This window comes from Pseudopipra pipra, chromosome 7 (assembly GCF_036250125.1).
Source record: "Pseudopipra pipra isolate bDixPip1 chromosome 7, bDixPip1.hap1, whole genome shotgun sequence".
NCBI classification, from domain to species: Eukaryota; Metazoa; Chordata; class Aves; order Passeriformes; family Pipridae; genus Pseudopipra; species Pseudopipra pipra.
Window position 1 is genome coordinate 23,542,311 of NC_087555.1, and position 18,037 is coordinate 23,560,347.

At 58.6% G+C, this 18,037-nt stretch overlaps 2 protein-coding genes across 6 annotated transcripts; both read left to right on the top strand.

Annotated features, from left to right (window-relative positions):
* The first annotated feature begins 84 nt into the window (after positions 1-84).
* On the top strand, positions 85-10,395 carry ATG9A (autophagy related 9A). Of its 4 annotated transcripts, none has more exons than XM_064661132.1 (14): positions 85-276; positions 487-556; positions 1,811-1,914; positions 2,218-2,379; positions 2,483-2,624; positions 3,568-4,316; positions 4,641-4,794; positions 5,020-5,199; positions 6,060-6,305; positions 6,606-6,826; positions 7,240-7,357; positions 7,535-7,757; positions 7,887-8,029; positions 8,131-10,395. In XM_064661132.1, exons 1-14 carry the CDS (start codon positions 155-157, stop codon positions 8,134-8,136), a joined length of 2,640 nt encoding a protein of 879 aa, XP_064517202.1. In that variant the 5' UTR covers positions 85-154; the 3' UTR covers positions 8,137-10,395. The 4 variants fall into 4 exon arrangements, with proteins under 4 accessions (XP_064517202.1, XP_064517203.1, XP_064517204.1 ...); XM_064661133.1 differs by having other exon boundaries at positions 85-255; XM_064661134.1 differs by having other exon boundaries at positions 86-257; positions 487-530; positions 1,850-1,914.
* A 228-nt stretch (positions 10,396-10,623) lies between these two features.
* Positions 10,624-17,749, top strand: ABCB6 (ATP binding cassette subfamily B member 6 (LAN blood group)). 2 transcript variants are annotated; one of them, XM_064661136.1, is made up of 20 exons: positions 10,624-11,023; positions 11,637-12,168; positions 12,714-12,851; positions 13,138-13,327; positions 13,515-13,607; positions 13,864-14,056; positions 14,142-14,263; positions 14,344-14,453; positions 14,541-14,606; positions 14,742-14,867; positions 14,956-15,032; positions 15,137-15,200; positions 15,297-15,382; positions 15,541-15,598; positions 15,775-15,879; positions 16,290-16,464; positions 16,769-16,881; positions 16,979-17,073; positions 17,269-17,337; positions 17,437-17,749. In XM_064661136.1, the coding sequence occupies exons 2-20, from the start codon at positions 11,653-11,655 to the stop codon at positions 17,540-17,542; spliced, it is 2,502 nt and encodes an 833-aa protein (XP_064517206.1). In that variant the 5' UTR covers positions 10,624-11,023; positions 11,637-11,652; the 3' UTR covers positions 17,543-17,749. The 2 variants fall into 2 exon arrangements, with proteins under 2 accessions (XP_064517206.1, XP_064517207.1); XM_064661137.1 differs by having other exon boundaries at positions 10,624-10,799.
* The last annotated feature ends 288 nt before the right edge of the window (positions 17,750-18,037 follow it).

Genomic DNA, 18,037 nt, shown 5'->3' on the forward strand with positions numbered 1-18,037 from the left:
CCACCGCGCCCGCCCCCCACCTGCCCATTGGCCGCCCGCGTCCCACCCCGCGGTCGCCATTGGGCGCCGCTGCCGCCAGTCGCGGGCGGGGCCGAGCGGGCCGCGCCGGGCCGGGCCGGGCCAGGCCGGGCCGGTGGCGGCGGGGGGCCCCGCCATGGCCCACTTCGAGACGCAGTACCAGCGCCTGGAGAGCTCCTCCACCGAGTCCCCCCCCGGCGGCGGCGACCTGCTTGTCCACGTCCCCGAGGGTGCCAAGTGTGAGCGGCGGCAGGGGAGGTTGGGGCCTGGCGGCGGCGGGGGGATGCAGGGAGAGGCCAGGGACGGAGGGGAGAGGCTAGACACCGAGAGAAGCCGGGAGTGGGGGCTGCGGGGCCGGTTTGGGACCTCGGGGGCCCGGGGCAGCGGGAGAGAAGTGTGTTGTGCCGATCACAACAGCAGGGGTGGGTGTGCTGAGAGCCCCTCACCCTGTGCTGCTTCTTCCTTCAGCTCCGTGGCATCACATCGAGAACCTGGACCTCTTCTTTTCTCGAATATCCTTTCGCAGGGCGGGGGTCAGGTGGGATGCAACTCCCGCATATCGGGCTCTCAGTGCGGGGAAAATATGGGGTTTGGTGTAACTTGGAGCTTGGGCAGTGTCTGCCCCTTCCAGTAGGACACCACACGGCTCCAGAGGGGCTGGCAGAAGCCCCAAATCTTGGGATGCTGTCACCCGACACTGAGGGTCAGACAGCTGCTTCCAGGGATTCTTGGCAGAGTGATGACGGTACTAAGTTGTAGTTACAATTAATGCTTTATTTTCTTAACAGATTTTATTGCTAGCATAGCATTTATAATCAGAGTAGTGAAGGGTTTCTGTAAGCAGAATCAGTGTAGGACAATTTTTTAAGCAGCACAGCACAGAATTTTATAGCATCTCTTAGCTTATGGTTTCTAATCACCTGGATTCTCTACAGATCAGGTCATATCTTAATACATGGTTTGCTATATCAGTATAACAGTCATAATGAGAATCAAAAATCCTATAAAAGAATACAAGTCACTCAGTTCTCAGAGGAAGCAGATGACAAGTGGAGGTGTCCCTGGCTACTGGGGGATCCTGGGTCTCATGTCCGGCAACAGTTCTGTTCCAAGTTCCCACTTAGGACTTGTAACTCCTTGATTTTGTGGGCAATGCTCTGGGTGGGGTTACACTTCCGTGTTCTCTGACTGGGTCATCACCTCTGTCAGGTTGGCCAGATGCCTGGGACCTTCAAGGACAGCATGGGAGAGAGTAATCAGCCTGGAGCCAAGGAATCTTGAGGCTGGTAGGGAGAGGAAAGAGAAATCTGTTTGATTTGTGTACTTGGTTCACAGGACCCTCAGGGCCTGATAACTGGGGAAAGGGTGACCCTCTCGGTCATGGAGAATGGCTGCTTGCCTTATAGAATGGTGTTAGTTATGCTGACCACATTGCCTGGGTCAGAAACAGGGACACCAGTCATAGGTGCTAGGTGCCACTGAATGCATTTTTGCCTGCCTCTGTGTTGTCCTGCCTTGCCCTACCCGTCCTTGTGCAACCTGAGGGCAGGCTGAGTTTCTTCTCTGTGCTGGGACAGACCCTGTTCTGGGTGTTGGGTGGGGGAAGAAAGGAGCATGGATGAAACCAAGTCCTCCAGTTGTGCTTTAGCTGGGCAGAGTATGTTTTCCTGCAGTGGGGAACCAGCTTGCTGATGAGGAGGGTTGGGAAGGATTTTCTGCTGGTGGTGGAGGGAGACTTGACTGGGGAGCTGTGGAATACCAGTGGGACAGAAACTTCTCCATCCTTCATCAGAGAGGAGTGTCCAAGCTGTTCTCCTTGACTAGCTTCCACGTCTATAACCTGCATCAGAAGAATGGCTTCACTTGCATGCTCATTGGAGAGATCTTTGAGCTCATGTAAGTGCAGATTCCCCTCTGTTGTGGCTGTGACACCTGCTGGGGAACAGTCATAGGCATTTGCCAAGCTCATGCATCTGGGAGTGTGGAAGGGCTCCTTTCATAGTTGTCCTGTCTCCCCCTCATTAGGGTTTTCCATGCCCCAAACCTACATTTCACTTTGAGGAACCATTGTCCATGAGCTTTCCTGCTCCAATGGCTGTGGGAATGCATCACCGTGACGTGTGACCCTGGCTGCTTCATGTTTTGGGGAGGGGAGCAGAAGGGTGATTCCCTCACACCTGCTCCTTTTTTTTTTCGCAGGCAGTTCATCTTTGTGGTGGCATTTACCACCTTTCTTATCAGCTGTGTTGATTATGACATCCTCTTTGCCAACAAAGCATTAAATCACAGCCAGCATCCCAGCGAGCCCATTAAGGTGACTTTGCCAGATGCCTTCCTGCCTCCAAATGTCTGCAGTGCAAGGTGGGTGCAGTGGAGGGCATGTTAGCCACTGCTCTTGCTTTCTCAGGTACTCAGGGCACCTGTCTGGGCCTGTCTCCCCCTACTTGCCTCTTCTTGCTTACAGAATCCAGGCAAACAGCTTCCTCATCTGCATCCTGGTGATAGCTGGGGTTTTCTGGATCCACCGACTTGTCAAATTTATCTACAACATTTGCTGCTACTGGGAGATTCACTCTTTCTACATCAATGCCCTGAAAATCCCTATGGTAAGTAGCCGAGCCAGGGGCTGTGTGTGAGGATGCTGAGGGTCATGGGAGGCATTTGCTGGGTGAAGCAACTTTCCTGCATGCCTCTCCGCTTCTCTTCAGACTTCTACAAAGCATTCTTCCCTCTGCTCCATAACCACATGGTCTCCCTTCAGCCTCTTCTCCAGCAGCCAGCTTATTCCATGTTAACCCCTCTCTGCCCAGCCTGCCTCTCTGCCTGCTGGCACGCGTCTCTGCCATCTGCCACTCAATATGTGTATTCTTCAGTGATGGCCTTTTCTGTGCTGCCTTCCACGGAGAAGGCATAAGCAAGGATATCCTCATACCCCTCTGGATTGTGGACAACCTCATCTTCCTTGTTTACTTTTGGGGGAACTGAGGTGTGGAACTACTTAGTTGCTGAAGGTCACACAGGAGATTGGCATGTCAAAGGTGGGGTTTGAGGCTTGCACATACATCCTAATCCAGAGTCCTTGCTCTGATGGACAACATGAAAAGGTGTGTGCGCATCCTGTGAAGGGAGAAAGTGTCTTGAGAGAGGTGGGGTGAGCCAAGAGGCCCGGTTTCTCACCACCTTTTCCATGGGCTCCCTCAGGGACACTGCTTAAGTCCCTTCCCCTGTTTGTGTCTCCCTGCTGACTCCAAATGGCAGCTCTGGGAGGACCCATGGGAGCCTGGAGCTGTGTTTGTGCCTCCAAGGCAGCTGGTATGTGAGTGGCTGGGAAACAGTCATCTGTGCTAATCTAGGGGTAAAGGGCACCAGGGCAAGGTATGGGGTTTGCCTGCTACAGGCTGAAGCGGTGCCAGGAGGTGCCTTGTGTCCTGGTGTTGCGTGGGTTTTGTCAGCACCCCAAGGTGTGCGCTGGGACCTGCTGCTTCAGTGAGCTCAGCCCAGCTTCTGACCCTGGATGCCTCCCTAATCTTGCTGCTTGTCCCCTTCCAGTCCACCTTGCCCTACTACACCTGGCAGGAGGTGCAGGCCCGCATAGTGCAGATCCAGAAGGAGCACCAGATCTGCATCCACAAGAAGGAGCTGACAGAGCTGGACATCTATCACCGCATCCTCCGCTTCAAGAACTACATGGTGGCCATGGTGAACAAGTCACTGCTGCCCATCCGCTTCCGCCTACCACTGCTGGGAGACACAGTCTTCTACACACGTGGGCTCAAGTACAACTTTGAGCTCATCTTCTTCTGGGGTCCTGGCTCCCTCTTTGAGAATGAGTGGAGCCTGAAGGCTGAGTACAAGCGGGCTGGGAACCGCCTAGAGCTGGCTGAGAAGCTTAGCACTCGCATCCTCTGGATTGGCATTGCTAACTTCCTCCTCTGCCCCCTCATCCTCATCTGGCAGATCCTCTATGCTTTCTTCAGCTACACGGAGATCCTGAAGCGGGAGCCGGGCAGCCTGGGCGCCCGCTGCTGGTCTCTCTATGGCCGCTGTTACCTCCGTCACTTCAATGAGCTGGATCATGAACTGCACTCGCGCCTCAGCAAGGGGTACAAGCCAGCTTCCAAGTACATGAACTGCTTTATCTCCCCGCTTCTCACCATCGTGGCCAAGAACGTGGCTTTCTTTGCTGGCTCCATCCTGGCCGTGCTCATCGCTCTCACCATCTATGATGAGGACGTGCTGGCAGTCGAGCATGTCCTGACCACGGTCACCCTGCTCGGGGTGGGCATCACAGTGTGCAGGTGAGGTTGGGTCTATGCTGCCCCCGTGGTCCTGGCAGCGCTGTGGGGAGCGGTGGGGCTGGTAATCCATGTAAACATGCTCTTTGCTTGCAAATGGATGTGAATCTGCCTGAGTGAGGGGCACGGCTGGGGAGAGGCAGGACCAAGCAGAAGAAAGGGGGTAGCAGTGATCCTGGGTGCAGTAATTGCATGATATGAAGGGCTGGGCTGGCAGGAAGGTTACAGGTGGAGCTGTGATATGGGGCAGTCACCCTGCCCTCCTAGGATGACGCCTCCCAGGAACTGAGGTGTGATGCTGTGATGTTTCCCTGTCCTGTCCTGCAGGTCTTTCATTCCTGACCAGCACCTGGTGTTTTGCCCAGAGCAGCTGCTGCGAGTCATCCTGGCACACATCCACTACATGCCTGACCACTGGCAGGGCAACGCCCACCGCTACGAGACCAGGGATGAGTTTGCCCAGCTCTTCCAGTACAAAGCGGTGAGCTTGGCTTGTGTGGGGCAGGGCTGTGGACTCTGCCCCATCCCTGCAGGAGGGAGAAGCTGCTGGAGAGCTGAGCAGCTCCTGGGCTGCTAGAGGAGCAGGGCAGCATTCTCAGAGACACCCTGTCCCAGGAGATGGAGGGCTGGAGCTGGGGGCTGGCTTTGGGATTGTGGGTTTTTTGACATCCTCAAGCTTGTGCTGAACCCATCTGTCTGTGCTCAGGTCTTCATCCTGGAGGAGCTCCTGAGTCCCATTATTACACCCCTGATCCTCATCATCTTCCTGCGGCCCAAGTCCTTGGACATTGTTGACTTCTTCCGCAACTTCACTGTGGAGGTGGTGGGTGTGGGTGACACCTGCTCCTTCGCCCAGATGGATGTGCGCCAGCATGGCCACCCGGCGGTAGGTGCCATGGGAGGTGGGAGAGCAGCCTGGGCTGCCCACCAGCATGTCTGGTCCTTTAGACCTATGAGAGGCCCTAACTCAGCCTGCAGCCCAGCCACTCACCTCCGGGTAGGGTGTCTGGGTTTGCCAACATAGATCACCAGCCCCAGAAGGCTCTTGTGGCCTGGCTGTGATTATTGACCAGATACTTTCTGAACCAGGCTCTATCATTTCTTTGACGCCGTTGCCTGTCTTCACAATCAAGAGTCTTGTGTCCTCAGGAGAGAGGAATGGGGATATTTGGACATTTAGAAAGTGTGACCACTAAGAACTGATGTAAAGAAGCTGGGTTGGTTGTGCTCAAGAGAGAGGCAGCCTTGAGGAAATGGGAAGCATTTTCCGTTACGTAAAATCTAGTACGGAGGGAAAAGGGATCCATCTGTTTCCTGTGCCTGGGAATTTAGGTTACTTGTCTAGGGAAAGACTCCCTAGTGACAGAGTCATGAACTAGGAAGGGGGTGAATTCAGTGGTGGGAAGCTTTTAAGAACAGTCATTTGTTGGCTGCAGTCACTCCTGCTGTGAGCTGTAGAGTGCAAGACAAGGCGTTCAGCTCCATATTTTGTGACTGTCCCCAGCTCCAGTTCCCTTGCAGTGATGCTTGTTCTGGGAGGTGGAAGACTCCATGCTTGTTGCTTCTTCTCCAGGCTGTGAGGGCTGAATGAATGTGGGACTTTTGGTGTAGCACCTGCTACATAGGGAGCTGCAGCCCAGCTTGTGCTGGGTGTTGCGTGCTTTGCCCAGTCTGATTGCAGGATTCCCAGGCCTGGCTGGGTTTCAAAGCAGACCCTGTCCCTCATTACTTTTCTGTTGTCTGCAGTGGATGTCGGCAGGAAAGACGGAGGCCTCCATTTACCAGCAGGCCGAGGACGGCAAGACGGAGTTGTCCCTCATGCACTTTGCCATCACCAACCCCAAGTGGCAGCCGCCCCGTGAGAGCACAGCTTTCATTGGCTTCCTGAAGGAACGGGTGCACCGAGATAGCAGCGTGGCACTGGCTCAGCAGGCTGTGCTCCCTGAAAATGCCCTCTTCAGCTCCATCCAGTCCCTGCAGTCAGAATCAGAGGTGCCTGGGCTCAGGGAATGCAGGGTGTTCTTGGGGTGCTTGCTCGATGCTGGCAGACTGATCCTCAGACCCTCTAGGCAATTTTGCCCTTGCCTGGGATGTATGTGGGGATGCAAATGTGATAGATTAGCACTAGCTTGGATACTTCAGGGTTTCAGGAGAAGACAGAAGGCTGTCCTGGAGCCCTGTGAGGTGGGAGAGGGGTTGGAATAGCTGAGGTGTCGTAGCTGTGTGCTGCTGGTGGGGATCAGTTCTCCAGCTCTGCACAGGACAGTGACTCTCTCTCCTTCAACTCTGCAGCCTCACAGCCTGATTGCCAATGTGATAGCAGGCTCCTCAGCACTGGGCTTCCACATGAGCCGGGACGGACAGGCATCCCGCCATCTCTCTGAAGTGGCCTCGGCCCTGCGTTCCTTCTCCCCACTCCAGTCTACCCAGCAGCCTCCCAGCAGCTTTCAGGCAGCAGGAAGGGATGGAGAGGGAGCCCAGCCTCGTGGCACCAGTGCCATGACAGCCTCTGGGTAAGCTGCCAGCTGGAGAGGGGCAGACCTTGCACATTCCTTTACCCCATGCCCAACTGCCATCCTGTTGTCCTAGGTGCATGGTGGCATTTTTCTCTGCAGCCCGGGACAGCAAGGGACATACTCACAAGTACAGTTAGACTGAGGTGCTTAGGCTGGCCCCAAAGTACAGGGTAGAGGTCCTGTTGTTCTGTAGGTATCACAGTGGTGAGAGACCCCCACAGGGAAGAGGCAGTGCCATAACAGGGCTGGTCACCTTGTGCATTTGGGGAGGTGCTGCGGAAGGAACTGGGTAGGAACTGTTCCTACCCAATTCAGGAGCAGATCTCTATGAGCCTGACATTAGAGTGTAGAGGGGCTGGGCAGTGTGGGGCTACCTGAGCACCAAACACCACTTGTGTGTCTCATGGCAGTGCCGATGCGAGGACCATGAGCTCGGGGAGCAGTGCCTGGGAGGGTCAGCTGCAGAGCATGATCCTGTCGGAGTATGCCTCCACTGAGATGAGTCTCCATGCACTCTACATGCACGAGGTGAGCAACCCAGAGCCGGGCTGGACAGAGGGGTGTGGAGCAAAGCAGGCTGCCTTGCTCCTGGGCTGCCCTGTCTGTTGTGACCAGGAGACCGAGTGTGTGCAGTGCTGCAGAGAGGGTGTGTTTGGGCGTATGGGCTCTCCCACGCAGCTGAGTCACTCGTGCTTTGTCATGCAGTTGCACAAGCAGCATGCCCAGCTGGAGCCTGAGCGGCACACTTGGCACCGACGAGAGAGCGACGAGAGCGGGGAGAGCGCCCACGAAGAGCTGGACACTCAGCGGGGTGGCCCCGTCCCCATTCCTCGCTCTGCCAGCTACCCCTTCTCCTCGCCGCGGCAGCCCACCGAGGAGACAGCCACGCTGCAGACTGGCTTCCAGCGGCGATACGGGGGCATCACAGGTATGGGAGCCAGGGCAGAGGTCTGAGCCCAATAACCCATGCCCTTATGGACTGGCACAAGCAATTTGCCTGCTGCTGAGCACTGGCAGTCCCCCAGGTAGCTAATCTTCCTTCTTGCCTCTCCTGCAGACCCAGGCACAGTGCACAGAGCTCCATCACACTTCTCCCGTCTCCCTCTGGGAGGCTGGGCCGAGGACGGGCAGTCAGCGAGGCACCCAGAGCCTGTGCCAGAGGAGAGCTCAGAGGATGAGCTTCCGCCACAGATCCACAAGGTAGGGGCTGTGGCTCAGAGGGCCACAGGGTACTCTGCATGTCAGGTTGGGGTGCTGGCAGCTGGTCCCAGTAGGTGTCACCTTCCCTCTCTGTCTTGCAGGTATAGCCTTGTAGACTGGGGAATCTCATGGGGCTTGCAGACTGGGAGCCACCTGGGCAGCAGGATGTGGCATAGGCCTGATTCTTCTCCTGTCCTGAGTGGACATTTTGTTGCCATCAATTGCCGAAGAGACAAAACTGCCAGGCCGGCGGCTTTGCTGTGGCACCTTGTGTCCAGCCATGTGTCAAGTCACTGACTTGTGGGGTGAATGCGTGTGTGAGTACATACATGTGTCCGTGTTCACATCTGTGTCGTCCATGTCGGAGGATCTCTGCAGAGGCTGTGGAAGCTGACGTGACAGGACTAGCATCGAGGAGCTGTGGACTGTCTTGGAGGTGGCAGCAGCAGCTGCTCTTTGAAGGGATGTGAGATGGCACCAGCTCTATCCAGATGTCCTTCCGGAGCTGGGACCTGCCTCCAAAATGAGGGCAGGAGTTGTTGAGGGTGATCTAGCTCAGTTTGTAGCACCACACTGCCCTGCCTGCAACCCTGAGGAGGTGCCCAGGACCACACTTGTCCTTCCAGAGGGGACCAGTGTTGTGCCTCTCAGCCCTGAGCAGGACAGCAGTGGGGCAGTAACCCACCCCTCTGTCTCAGCACCCAGCAGAGGGATGGGCCCTGGTAGCTGCTGCTGTGAGTACGGGTGGGATATAGAGCTGGTAGGAACAGCTCTGGCTCAATCCCAGGATACTGCAGCTCTTCCCTGACTCTCACAACAGCTGGTCCATTCCCTGCATGCAAGAAAGGGTCAGTGAGATGAAAGTCCTGGGTCCCTGATGTCCCTCCCATCTGGCAGCCTCCGTGCCATGCCTCTGGGCTGGGGCAGCAGCATCTTCCCCCTGTGCAGCACCCATGGGATGCAGGCTGCTAGTGGGCCCTCCTGCAGTGCCAAAGAGACCCCAGTGTGGAGCAGCTGGGCTCTCCGGGTAGTGCTCACAGCCCCTTCAGAGCCCATCCTGAAAGTCTTGTGCTCTGTGTGTTGGTTCCTTCTCTCCAGGCACAAAAAAGGCCTTTTTCTCCATGCCCAGGTGCTGTTGCATTGGGTCTGTCCTGATGCTCTTCCTGTGGAAGTGGGCCTTTCCTCTTCCCCAGGCAAAGGTTTTGGTGCATCTCGACCAGAGGCTCACAGCTCCTCCTTTCCTCCTGAAACCTTCCTTTTGCTTGCAACATGGTTTCAGCTGCTGTGGAGACCATGTACCAAGCAGCTGTGTCATGCCTGGATAGGAGTCCTGAAGGGAGCTCAGCCTGGGGATCATGGTGGGGAATCAGGATCCCAGCTGTGCCGTGTAGCCTCAGACAAGACCTTCCCACCATCCTTCTGGTTTCCCTCTCTTCTCTTTGCAGCTTCTGAGGATTTGCATCCCAGCTAACTCCTGCCAGGATTTGCTTTCCATTCTTCTTGCCTCTGGCAGGGGCTGCTTGCTTTTGCCATGCCCTCTGCAAGCACTGCACACTGCGAGCCCTCTGCTGTCCCTGGAGTCCAGGGCCACCCCTCTTCCCCTGCCAGGGTTATTGCCCTCTGCCCTTTGAGCATGGGACAGAACGTGTTGCCAAGCCACCTACTCCCAGGGGTACTACACCTATGTAGCCCAGGCATGAGCAGGGCTGAGGGGCTTGTGCAGGGTCAGGCTCTTTGAGGTAGCAGGCTCCCTGCTGCCATGGAAAGGGCTGGGCTGGGGCTACAGTTGCTCTGGGGTCTGTATGAGATCAAACAGAGCATGCTAAACCGTAGCTTGGGTGGAGTTCAGCTCTTCAGTGCTGGGGTCAGGGCTCCGTGGACCTGGATGTTGCTGGGGTCTTTCCATGGAGGAGTGGCTGCAACAGCCCCACAGCAGCTTTGGCTTGGGACTGTCATGGCTTGGTGAAAGGAAACTGAAAGCAAATCCCCAGGAACCCAAGCTTTCCAGTGGCTTCCCTGGTTGCCCAGGCTGCTGCCCTGCTCGAGGTGAGCCTCTCTGGGGCTGTGGGACACTGTGTTTGGGCTTCCCAGTACTGTTGCTGCTGGTCTGTAAGCTGAGTGGCTACAGGCAGTGCCCAAGGGGACAGCCTAGGCCTTTCCCTGGGCTGTCAGAAGGGAAAGGCTGGGCAGAGCAGGCCTGAGACTTTGCCGCATGTTGTGCTTGTGTCAGTGTCCCATGTGCATGGCGAGCCACTCTTCCTCATCTCCTCCGGGGCGTGCGGGGGTCCCTGAGGAGCGCAGTACCGCACCCTCGTGCCCTCGCTGTACAGCTGTATAGCCGTCTAATAAAGATGGGGTGTATCATCCCTTCCCGCGTCCGAGTCTCCCTTCGCTCTACGGCGCTGTGCAGCCCACCTGGGCCCAGCCACGGTACGGGGCACCGAGGAAACCGCTGAGCAGAATGCCTGCCATGGCAGATGGGAGCTGCGGGGAGCCCGGAGGAGGCTCCTGTGGCCAGGAGCACGGTCCCGGCCGCGGGGAGGGGCAAGGGCTATATTTATCCCCGGGAGGGCAGTGCCTCGTCCTGCCTGACCTCTGCGGCGGGAGGGCCCCGCTGGGGCTCCGGAGGCTATCGTGACACTGCAGGGCCGGGCTGGCGGCGGCGATAAGCGGGAACGGGGCGTCTCACCTCGGCTGCGGGGACCGCCCCCGGCCCAGTAGGGCGTCCCACTGCACTGGCACCTCCCCATGCCCGGCGCTGCGGGGGCAGGTCCATACTGCCGGGGCCGGGCAACGGAGCCCGGGAAAGGGACACACGCTGGGGTTGCAGTGCCGGCGCCGGGAAGGGAGGGCCGGCGGGCAGGATCCTGGCGGGGCGGGCGCGGCGCAGGGCAGGGCGCGGCGCGGGGCGGTGCGGGGCAGAGAGGCGCCGGGGCCCGGCTGGCAGCGGCGGCGCGGGGCCTGGAGCGGGCCGAGGCCGCGGGCGCGGGGCAGGTGAGCGGGGTCGGATGGGGCAGGCGTGGCGGCTGCACGGCTGAGCGGCCCCGACACTGCCGGGGCATTGGGCCGGCCCGGCCCCGCCCCTGCCTTGCTCTGCGCGAACGTTTCCCCGGTGTGTCCCCGGCTTTGCCCTTGCCTTTCCTCTGCTCGGCCTCGCGGTTCCCCGAGCATCCTCCGCGTGCCCGCCTCCCCCCCCGCCCCGCACTGCTGCTGCATCACCCCCGTTGTTCCCTCCCACTCAAGACTGGTCCCAGCACCCCTCTGCCTTCCTATTCCTTCGTCTCCCGCTGTCCCCCTGTCCGAGTGCTTCCCCAGGGGCCCGGGTGGCTCTGAGGGACCCAGTCCAGTGTTGCCCCCCCCGTCCAGGGCACACAGCGGGTCCTAGTGTGGTGCTCGGGGCCATCCTTATGCAAAGCTAGCCCTGCTTGCACATACAGCTCTCTGTGTGTTGCATGCAGCACATCCTGTGTGCCCATGTGCAGCAGTGCTTGCCCCTGCCCCATGAGGGCCCCTGCTGCTTGGCCATGCCGTCCCACCGTGGGTCCCTTTGTGTAGCCGTACTACAGCCCATCCTGAAACGTGTCCTCAGATCCTCTTCTCTCTACAGCTGGTGACCTGCCAGGATGGCCATGCTGGGGGGCTACTGTGAGGGCAACAGCTCCATTGCCCAGGCCTGGGTCCAGCAGGGCTTCCAGCCCTGCTTCTTCTTCACACTGGTGCCGGCCGTGCTGCTGAGCGTCTGCCTGTTGCTGGGCGCTCTGCAGTATGCCTGCTATGCCCGCTTCGGCCGTGCCATGGAGCCCAAGTACATTCTCCACTCCCGCCTCTACCGTGGCCAGGTCCTGCTGTCCGTGCTCCTGGCCCTGCAGCCCTTCGGTGGGCTACTGTGGCAAGGAGTGGGGCTGGGACGACTCTACGGGTACATGTTGCTGCACGCCTGCCTCTGGGCCCTCAGCTGGGGCTGCGCCATCGCCCTCCTGCAGCTGGAGCGTACGCGGGTGCTGGCGCATGACCGGACACGGGGCCATGGCACTGTCCTCCTCCTCTTCTGGGCGCTGGCCTTTGCTGCCGAGAACCTGACCCTGGTGTGCTGGAGGAGCCCGCTGTGGTGGTGGGCACTGGAGGACACTAACCAGAAGGTGAGCTGGTGGGCTCTGGGCAGGGATGGAACCTTTTCTGGGGCAGGGGGGTGACCTGCACCATCACAGTGCAGGAATGGGATGTGCATGCCATGATCTGCCATGCCCAGGGTGTTAACGCTCCTGGGTTGCACCCACACATCTTTCATGTGCCTTGGCCCCAAGCTTATCTATCACACATCTCTCCATTCCACCATTCAGCTCATCTCCTGCTTCTGCCTGGCCCAGACCCAAGTGCAGAGGTGGGGGTATCTGCCTGCTTCCCACATTCCTTTTACCCTCTGCTCCCCCCAGGGCTGGTGCACCCAGAGCCAGAGGGCACAGAACGAGATGTGGCAGGGAGGAAAAAAGGGGTCTGGGTGCTGCCTGAGGTGCTGTGCTCAAGCAGGGGCTCCCATTGAGCTGTGTGGGGTGTCCCCTCTCTCCTGGCTGCACTGCATCCCATCTCCATGCCCCAATCATTGTCTCTCTCAGCTCGTACCCGTTCCATGCCCAGGGTTGTGCTGAGGGCTGGTTGTGACACTGACCCCGCACTCTCCATCCAGGTGCAGTTTGGCTTCTGGCTACTGCGTTACATCTGCACATTCGTGCTCTTCATCCTGGGTATGAAAGCCCCAGGGCTGCCCCGCCAGCCATACATGCTGCTGATCAATGAGGAGGAACGGGATGTGGAGAACAGCCAGGTGAGTCCCGGGGCTGGAGCAGTTTTAGGACATCCTCCAGGGAGGAGCTGGGGATAAAATGGAAATACAGCTGTCCTAGAATCAGCATTTTCAGGAGATGTGGGAGGGGTGAGGTTTGGGGCTGCCCAAGCTCCCTGCCCACTGTCAGCAGGATGGGGCCCTCCTGTGAGGATGGAGTGGGCACTCTGGGAGGACAGGGATGGTTTCCTTGGTGAAGTGTTCCCCAGGGCCATTGCTACCTGGGTTGGGGTGCCAAGGCAGTGACTCTTGCTCTGCTCTCCTACAGCTGCTCCTGACCAATGCCAGCAGGACCACCTCCACCTGGAAGGATTTCCGGAGGAAGCTGCGGCTACTGGTGCCATACATGTGGCCCAGAGGCAACCACCTGCTGCAGGGGCTGGTGTTGTTCTGCATGGCGCTCATGGGACTGGAGCGGGCGATCAATGTCTTCGTCCCCATCTACTACAAGAACATTGGTGAGGCACTTGGAGCTCAGCATGTGAGGCTGCTCATGGCCTCACCGAGTGCTGGGAGGTGTGCTGCAGGGGGCTGGTAGGAGCAGAATCTAGGGTGTCAGGGACCAGCACTAAGTGCTGGGGCTTGTTCCCATGGGCACCCAATAATGCTTCCCCTCTATCCTGACCCTTGCCACCCTCTCCTCAGTGAATGAGCTGACGGTGGGCGCTCCCTGGCACACCCTGGCCTGGACTGTCTGCAGCTACGTGGGGCTGAAATTCCTGCAGGGTGGAGGTGCTGGTAAGGACCACTGGGAAGGACAGGGCACTGGGGAGAGACAGGGTGGGGAACATCTTGCCAGGGCTGGAGTGGCCAGGGATGCCCTTATCCCCCATAACTGCTGTTCTCTCTTGGAAGCAGCAACCAGTGCTGATCCTGGGCTGGGGATAGCAGGTGGACCTCATCCCAAATCCCCCTTTCCCAGCTGGGCTTTCTGAATCTTGCTTCATGCTCCAGGGGGGCTGATCTCGGTTGACCTTTTCATGTTGCCCTGCAGGCTCCACTGGCTTCGTGAGCAACCTGCGCACCTTCCTGTGGGTGTGGGTGCAGCAGTTCACCAACCGGCAGGTGCAGGTGCAGCTCTTTGCCCACCTGCATGGGCTGTCCCTGCGCTGGCACCTGGGGCGTCGCACTGGCGAGGTCCTGCGCAGCGTGGACCGGGGCACCAGCAGCATCGACAGCTTGCTCAGGTCAGAGCGTGCCTGTGGCAGGTGGGGGGTGGCCAAGCAGCCCCACCGGGCCAGGCTGATGTGCCATCCCCCTTCCCTCCCTCAGCTACATCGTGTTCAGCATTGTCCCCACCATTGCGGACATTGTCATCGGCATAGTTTACTTCACCTCGGTCTTCAGCGCCTGGTTTGGCCTCATCATCTTCGTGTGCATGAGCCTGTATCTGAGTGAGTGGAGGGTCAGGATGCAGGGCTTCCAGGCTGTGGGGTGACAGGAACTTGCCAATGCACCTCCCTCCTGCCCACAGCTCTGACCATCTTCATCACTGAGTGGAGGACCAAGTACCGGCGGGAGATGAACACGTGGGACAATGATGCCAAGTCCCGGGCTGTGGACTCGCTCCTCAATTTTGAGACGGTACTGTAGGCACTGGAGGAGTCACTGAGCACTGCTTGGTGCTGCAGGGGACCATTTGGGTGCTGACCCCTGGTCTGTGTCCTGCAGGTGAAGTACTACAATGCAGAGAGCTATGAGGTGAACCGCTTTAATGATGCCATCGTCAAGTACCAGGTATGGGGTGCTCAGCACCAGTGGGGGAGTTGAAAGGGAAGGAGCTGAGCCTCACAGTCACCTGCAGGGAAGATGAAGCTCACCACGGGGCTGCTTTGGACACAGCAGCATCCCACAGGACTTTGCCTCTTCCAGGTCTCGGAGTGGAAGGTCAGTGCCTCGCTGGGCCTCCTCAACCAGACCCAGAACATAGTCATTGGTCTGGGGCTGCTGGCAGGGTCCCTGCTCTGTGCCTACTTTGTCACCGAAAACAAGCTGCAGGTAAGGCTTGTGCCAGCCTGGGCAGCCTCCTGCTGAGTTGGGGCTCTGGGTCTGGTGGTGATGGACCCCTATACCGCGTCCTTTCCAGGTGGGGGACTTTGTCCTCTTTGGCACCTACATCATCCAGCTCTACACGCCACTCAACTGGTTTGGGACTTACTACAGGTAACACAGAGCTGTGGAGGTGCCTGGGGTCCTCCTTTCCATGGGTGACTGGTTCTAGATGTGCTCCTCCAAACCCTTCTCTCTGGTCTTTGCCCCCCTTCCAGGGTGATCCAGAAGTCCTTTGTGGACATGGAAAACATGTTTGAGCTCTTCTGCGAGGAGCAGGAGGTAGGTGCTGCCTTTCCTGGACCCCATTCCCTGGATTGCCCCGTGGTCCTGCCCTGGGGACAGGCTAGCTCTGAGGCCACATCTCTCCTCTGGCAGGTGAAGGATGTGGTGAATGCTGATGACCTGCACTTGGAGGCTGGGCAGATCGAGTTTGAGAATGTGCACTTCAGCTATATGGATGGGTATGGGTGGGTGCAGGGTGGAACAATGAGCTATGGGGCCTGACATATGGGGATAGGGGGTGGTGGGTGCAGGGTGGAAAAATGAGCTATGGGACCTGACATATGGGGATATGGGGACGTGGAGTGGCCCTGAGCCCCTCTCAATCTCCCTCTCCCAGGAGAGAAATCCTGCATGACATCTCCTTCTCTGTGATGCCTGGGCAGACTCTGGCTCTGGTAAGAGTAGGAGCTTGGGTGTGGGTTCACTGCGGGAGGGTGGGATGGAGGAAGAGGGGCTGGAAAATACGAGGGTGGGAAGGACAGACCCCCAACAGGGCCAACTCTTCCCTGCCCAGCTCTACTGGCAGCTGGGAGACTCTGGCATCTCCAAGTCCCTTTACCTTTGCCTGCAGGTGGGACCTTCGGGCTCAGGGAAGAGCACCATCATCCGCCTGCTCTTCCGCTTCTACGACGTGCAAGGTGGCTGCATCCGCATCGATGGGCAGGACATATCCCAGGTAAGGGCGGGAGGCCTGCAGGGACCAGAGGGGGGACACACCAGCTCCTCTGGGCCGCACAGCGCTGCTTGGTGCAGGCACTAGCACCCCCCAGGGGCAGGGATGAGCACACATGGCCCCTTTGCAGGCTGATGGCTATGCCAGGAGTCGGGTCAATGGCATGACTGCGGGACCCCTGGGCTGAAATGCTGGAGACTGGCCAGGGCTCCCTGGGAAGGGCCAGGCCACTGTCAGGGTGCTCCACCACAGGGTGGAGATTCAGCTGAGCCTGTGGTGCACAGAATCCTACAGCACACACCCTGCAAAGAGTGGGGGTCATAGCAGAGGGGTAGGATTGGGTTTTTTGGGGGGGGGTGGTGTCTTTGCAAGAGTTTTGCATCTGCCTGAGCCCTCTCCCCCTGCCTCCCCAGGTGAAGCAGGCATCGCTGCGTGCTCACATTGGGGTGGTGCCCCAGGACACAGTGCTCTTCAATGACACCATCGCCAACAACATCCGCTATGGACGGATCCTGGCCACTGACCAGGAGGTGCAGGAGGCAGCCCGGGCTGCTGATATCCACGACCGCATCCTTTCCTTTCCTGATGGTGAGACACTTGCAGTCCCCTTCTGATCTTCCCCTGTGATCCCAGGGTTCCTCATGACCTTCTAGCTGCGCTCACAAGTGTCCTTAGGTGACATGGCCCATGGGGACACTTGCGTGACCCTGTGCCTTGCTTTGCCTCGCCCTGCCTTCTCTCCAGGGCTAGATCAGCTCCTGGTTAGGGATGGGCAGAGGCTGTGCCAGGTGATTGTGTGGTCCCAGCAGGACCTCCCTGGGCAACACAGCCTGGTCCCCATCCCCATCTCGGAGGGCACCAGCACAGTATGTTCCCACCCTTGTGCCTGTAGGATACAACACGCAAGTCGGGGAGCGGGGGCTGAAGCTGAGTGGGGGTGAGAAGCAGCGTGTTGCCATCGCACGCACCATCCTGAAGGGCCCCCGCATCATCCTGCTGGATGAGGTAATGGCAAGGGCCTCCTCCCACTCTGCAGCAGCCCCACTCTCAGCGGCTGCCTGCACTGCCTCCATCCTTTCCCCACACCTTGCCTCTCCCACAGGCCACATCCGCACTCGACACAGAGACTGAGAGACACATCCAGGCCTCACTGGCCAAGGTCTGCACCCACCGCACCACCGTCGTTGTTGCACATAGGTAGGGATGAAAGGAAAGGGCTGATCCAGTGAGTGCTGAGCATTCTGAGCTGGCCAGCCCCTCCCAGAGGGGCACACAGACCTGTCCCCTGCTCAGGGGGTGACAGTTCCTGGGATTGCATCTCCTTACACTATCCAAACCCCACTCCCACACCTCTCCCCTCAGAGTCAGGATAACACCTGCCTTTCCTTGCAGGCTCTCCACTGTGGTAGGTGCAGACCAGATCCTGGTGCTCAAGGATGGGCGCATCGTGGAGCGAGGGAGGTGAGCATGGAGAGGGGCTGGGTACTGTCTGCCCACGGGGATCCACTCCCTGGTTCTGAGGCCAGCTCAGGACCTTGAACCCCTCTGCTCTCCCCACAGGCATGAGGAACTGCTGCAGAAGGGTGGCGTGTATGCTGGCATGTGGCTACAGCAGCAGGCTGGGGATGAGGAAGAGAACAAGGAACACCACACTGAGAAGCTCTAGGGCAGCAAGAAGGGGTCGTGAGCATGACTGGTGTCTCTGCTGTGACACTGACTCGGGGCCAGGCCCCCACACTGACAGGGAGCCCTTTGCTGGCTGTGGGCTGGAGCCCGGTCCGTCCTGGAGCTGCAGGGACTTGGTTGGACACTCCACTGTATTTCTACCTGTTTGTTTTGCTGTTGTATAATTTCTTAAACCAGGTCCTTCTCAGCTCCTCGCCTGTGTATTCTGAGCAGGGTACATGCTTCGGGGCAGGGGCAGGCAGGGTTAGTGCCTGTGCCCTTGGGTCAACCAGCAGCTCTGCCACAGGTTGAGCTCCATGGGCTTAGGCAGGCAAGGGGCCCCACACAAAGGGCTGAGCTTGGAAGGGGACTGCACCCCAACAGGAAAGGAAGAATCGGGGCAGTTGGTGCCCCCTCACCGCCATGTGCCCCCCCTTGCACTCCCATCTGCAGAGATGTGCCCCTCTGGGCCAGATACCAAGTGACCGCTCCCCCT

Excerpts from the sequence above, each read along its gene's own strand:
- ATG9A (XM_064661132.1), top strand. The coding sequence starts at position 155 with ATGGCCCACTTCGAGACGCAGTACCAGCGCCTGGAGAGCTCCTCCACC. Across the intron at positions 4,795-5,019 it reads AGCTCTTCCAGTACAAAGCG|GTCTTCATCCTGGAGGAGCT; the intron begins GTGAGCTTGGCT and ends GTCTGTGCTCAG. Across the intron at positions 6,306-6,605 it reads CCCTGCAGTCAGAATCAGAG|CCTCACAGCCTGATTGCCAA; the intron begins GTGCCTGGGCTC and ends TCAACTCTGCAG.
- ABCB6 (XM_064661136.1), top strand. The coding sequence starts at position 11,653 with ATGGCCATGCTGGGGGGCTACTGTGAGGGCAACAGCTCCATTGCCCAG. Across the intron at positions 12,852-13,137 it reads GGGATGTGGAGAACAGCCAG|CTGCTCCTGACCAATGCCAG; the intron begins GTGAGTCCCGGG and ends GCTCTCCTACAG. Across the intron at positions 16,465-16,768 it reads CATCCTTTCCTTTCCTGATG|GATACAACACGCAAGTCGGG; the intron begins GTGAGACACTTG and ends TTGTGCCTGTAG.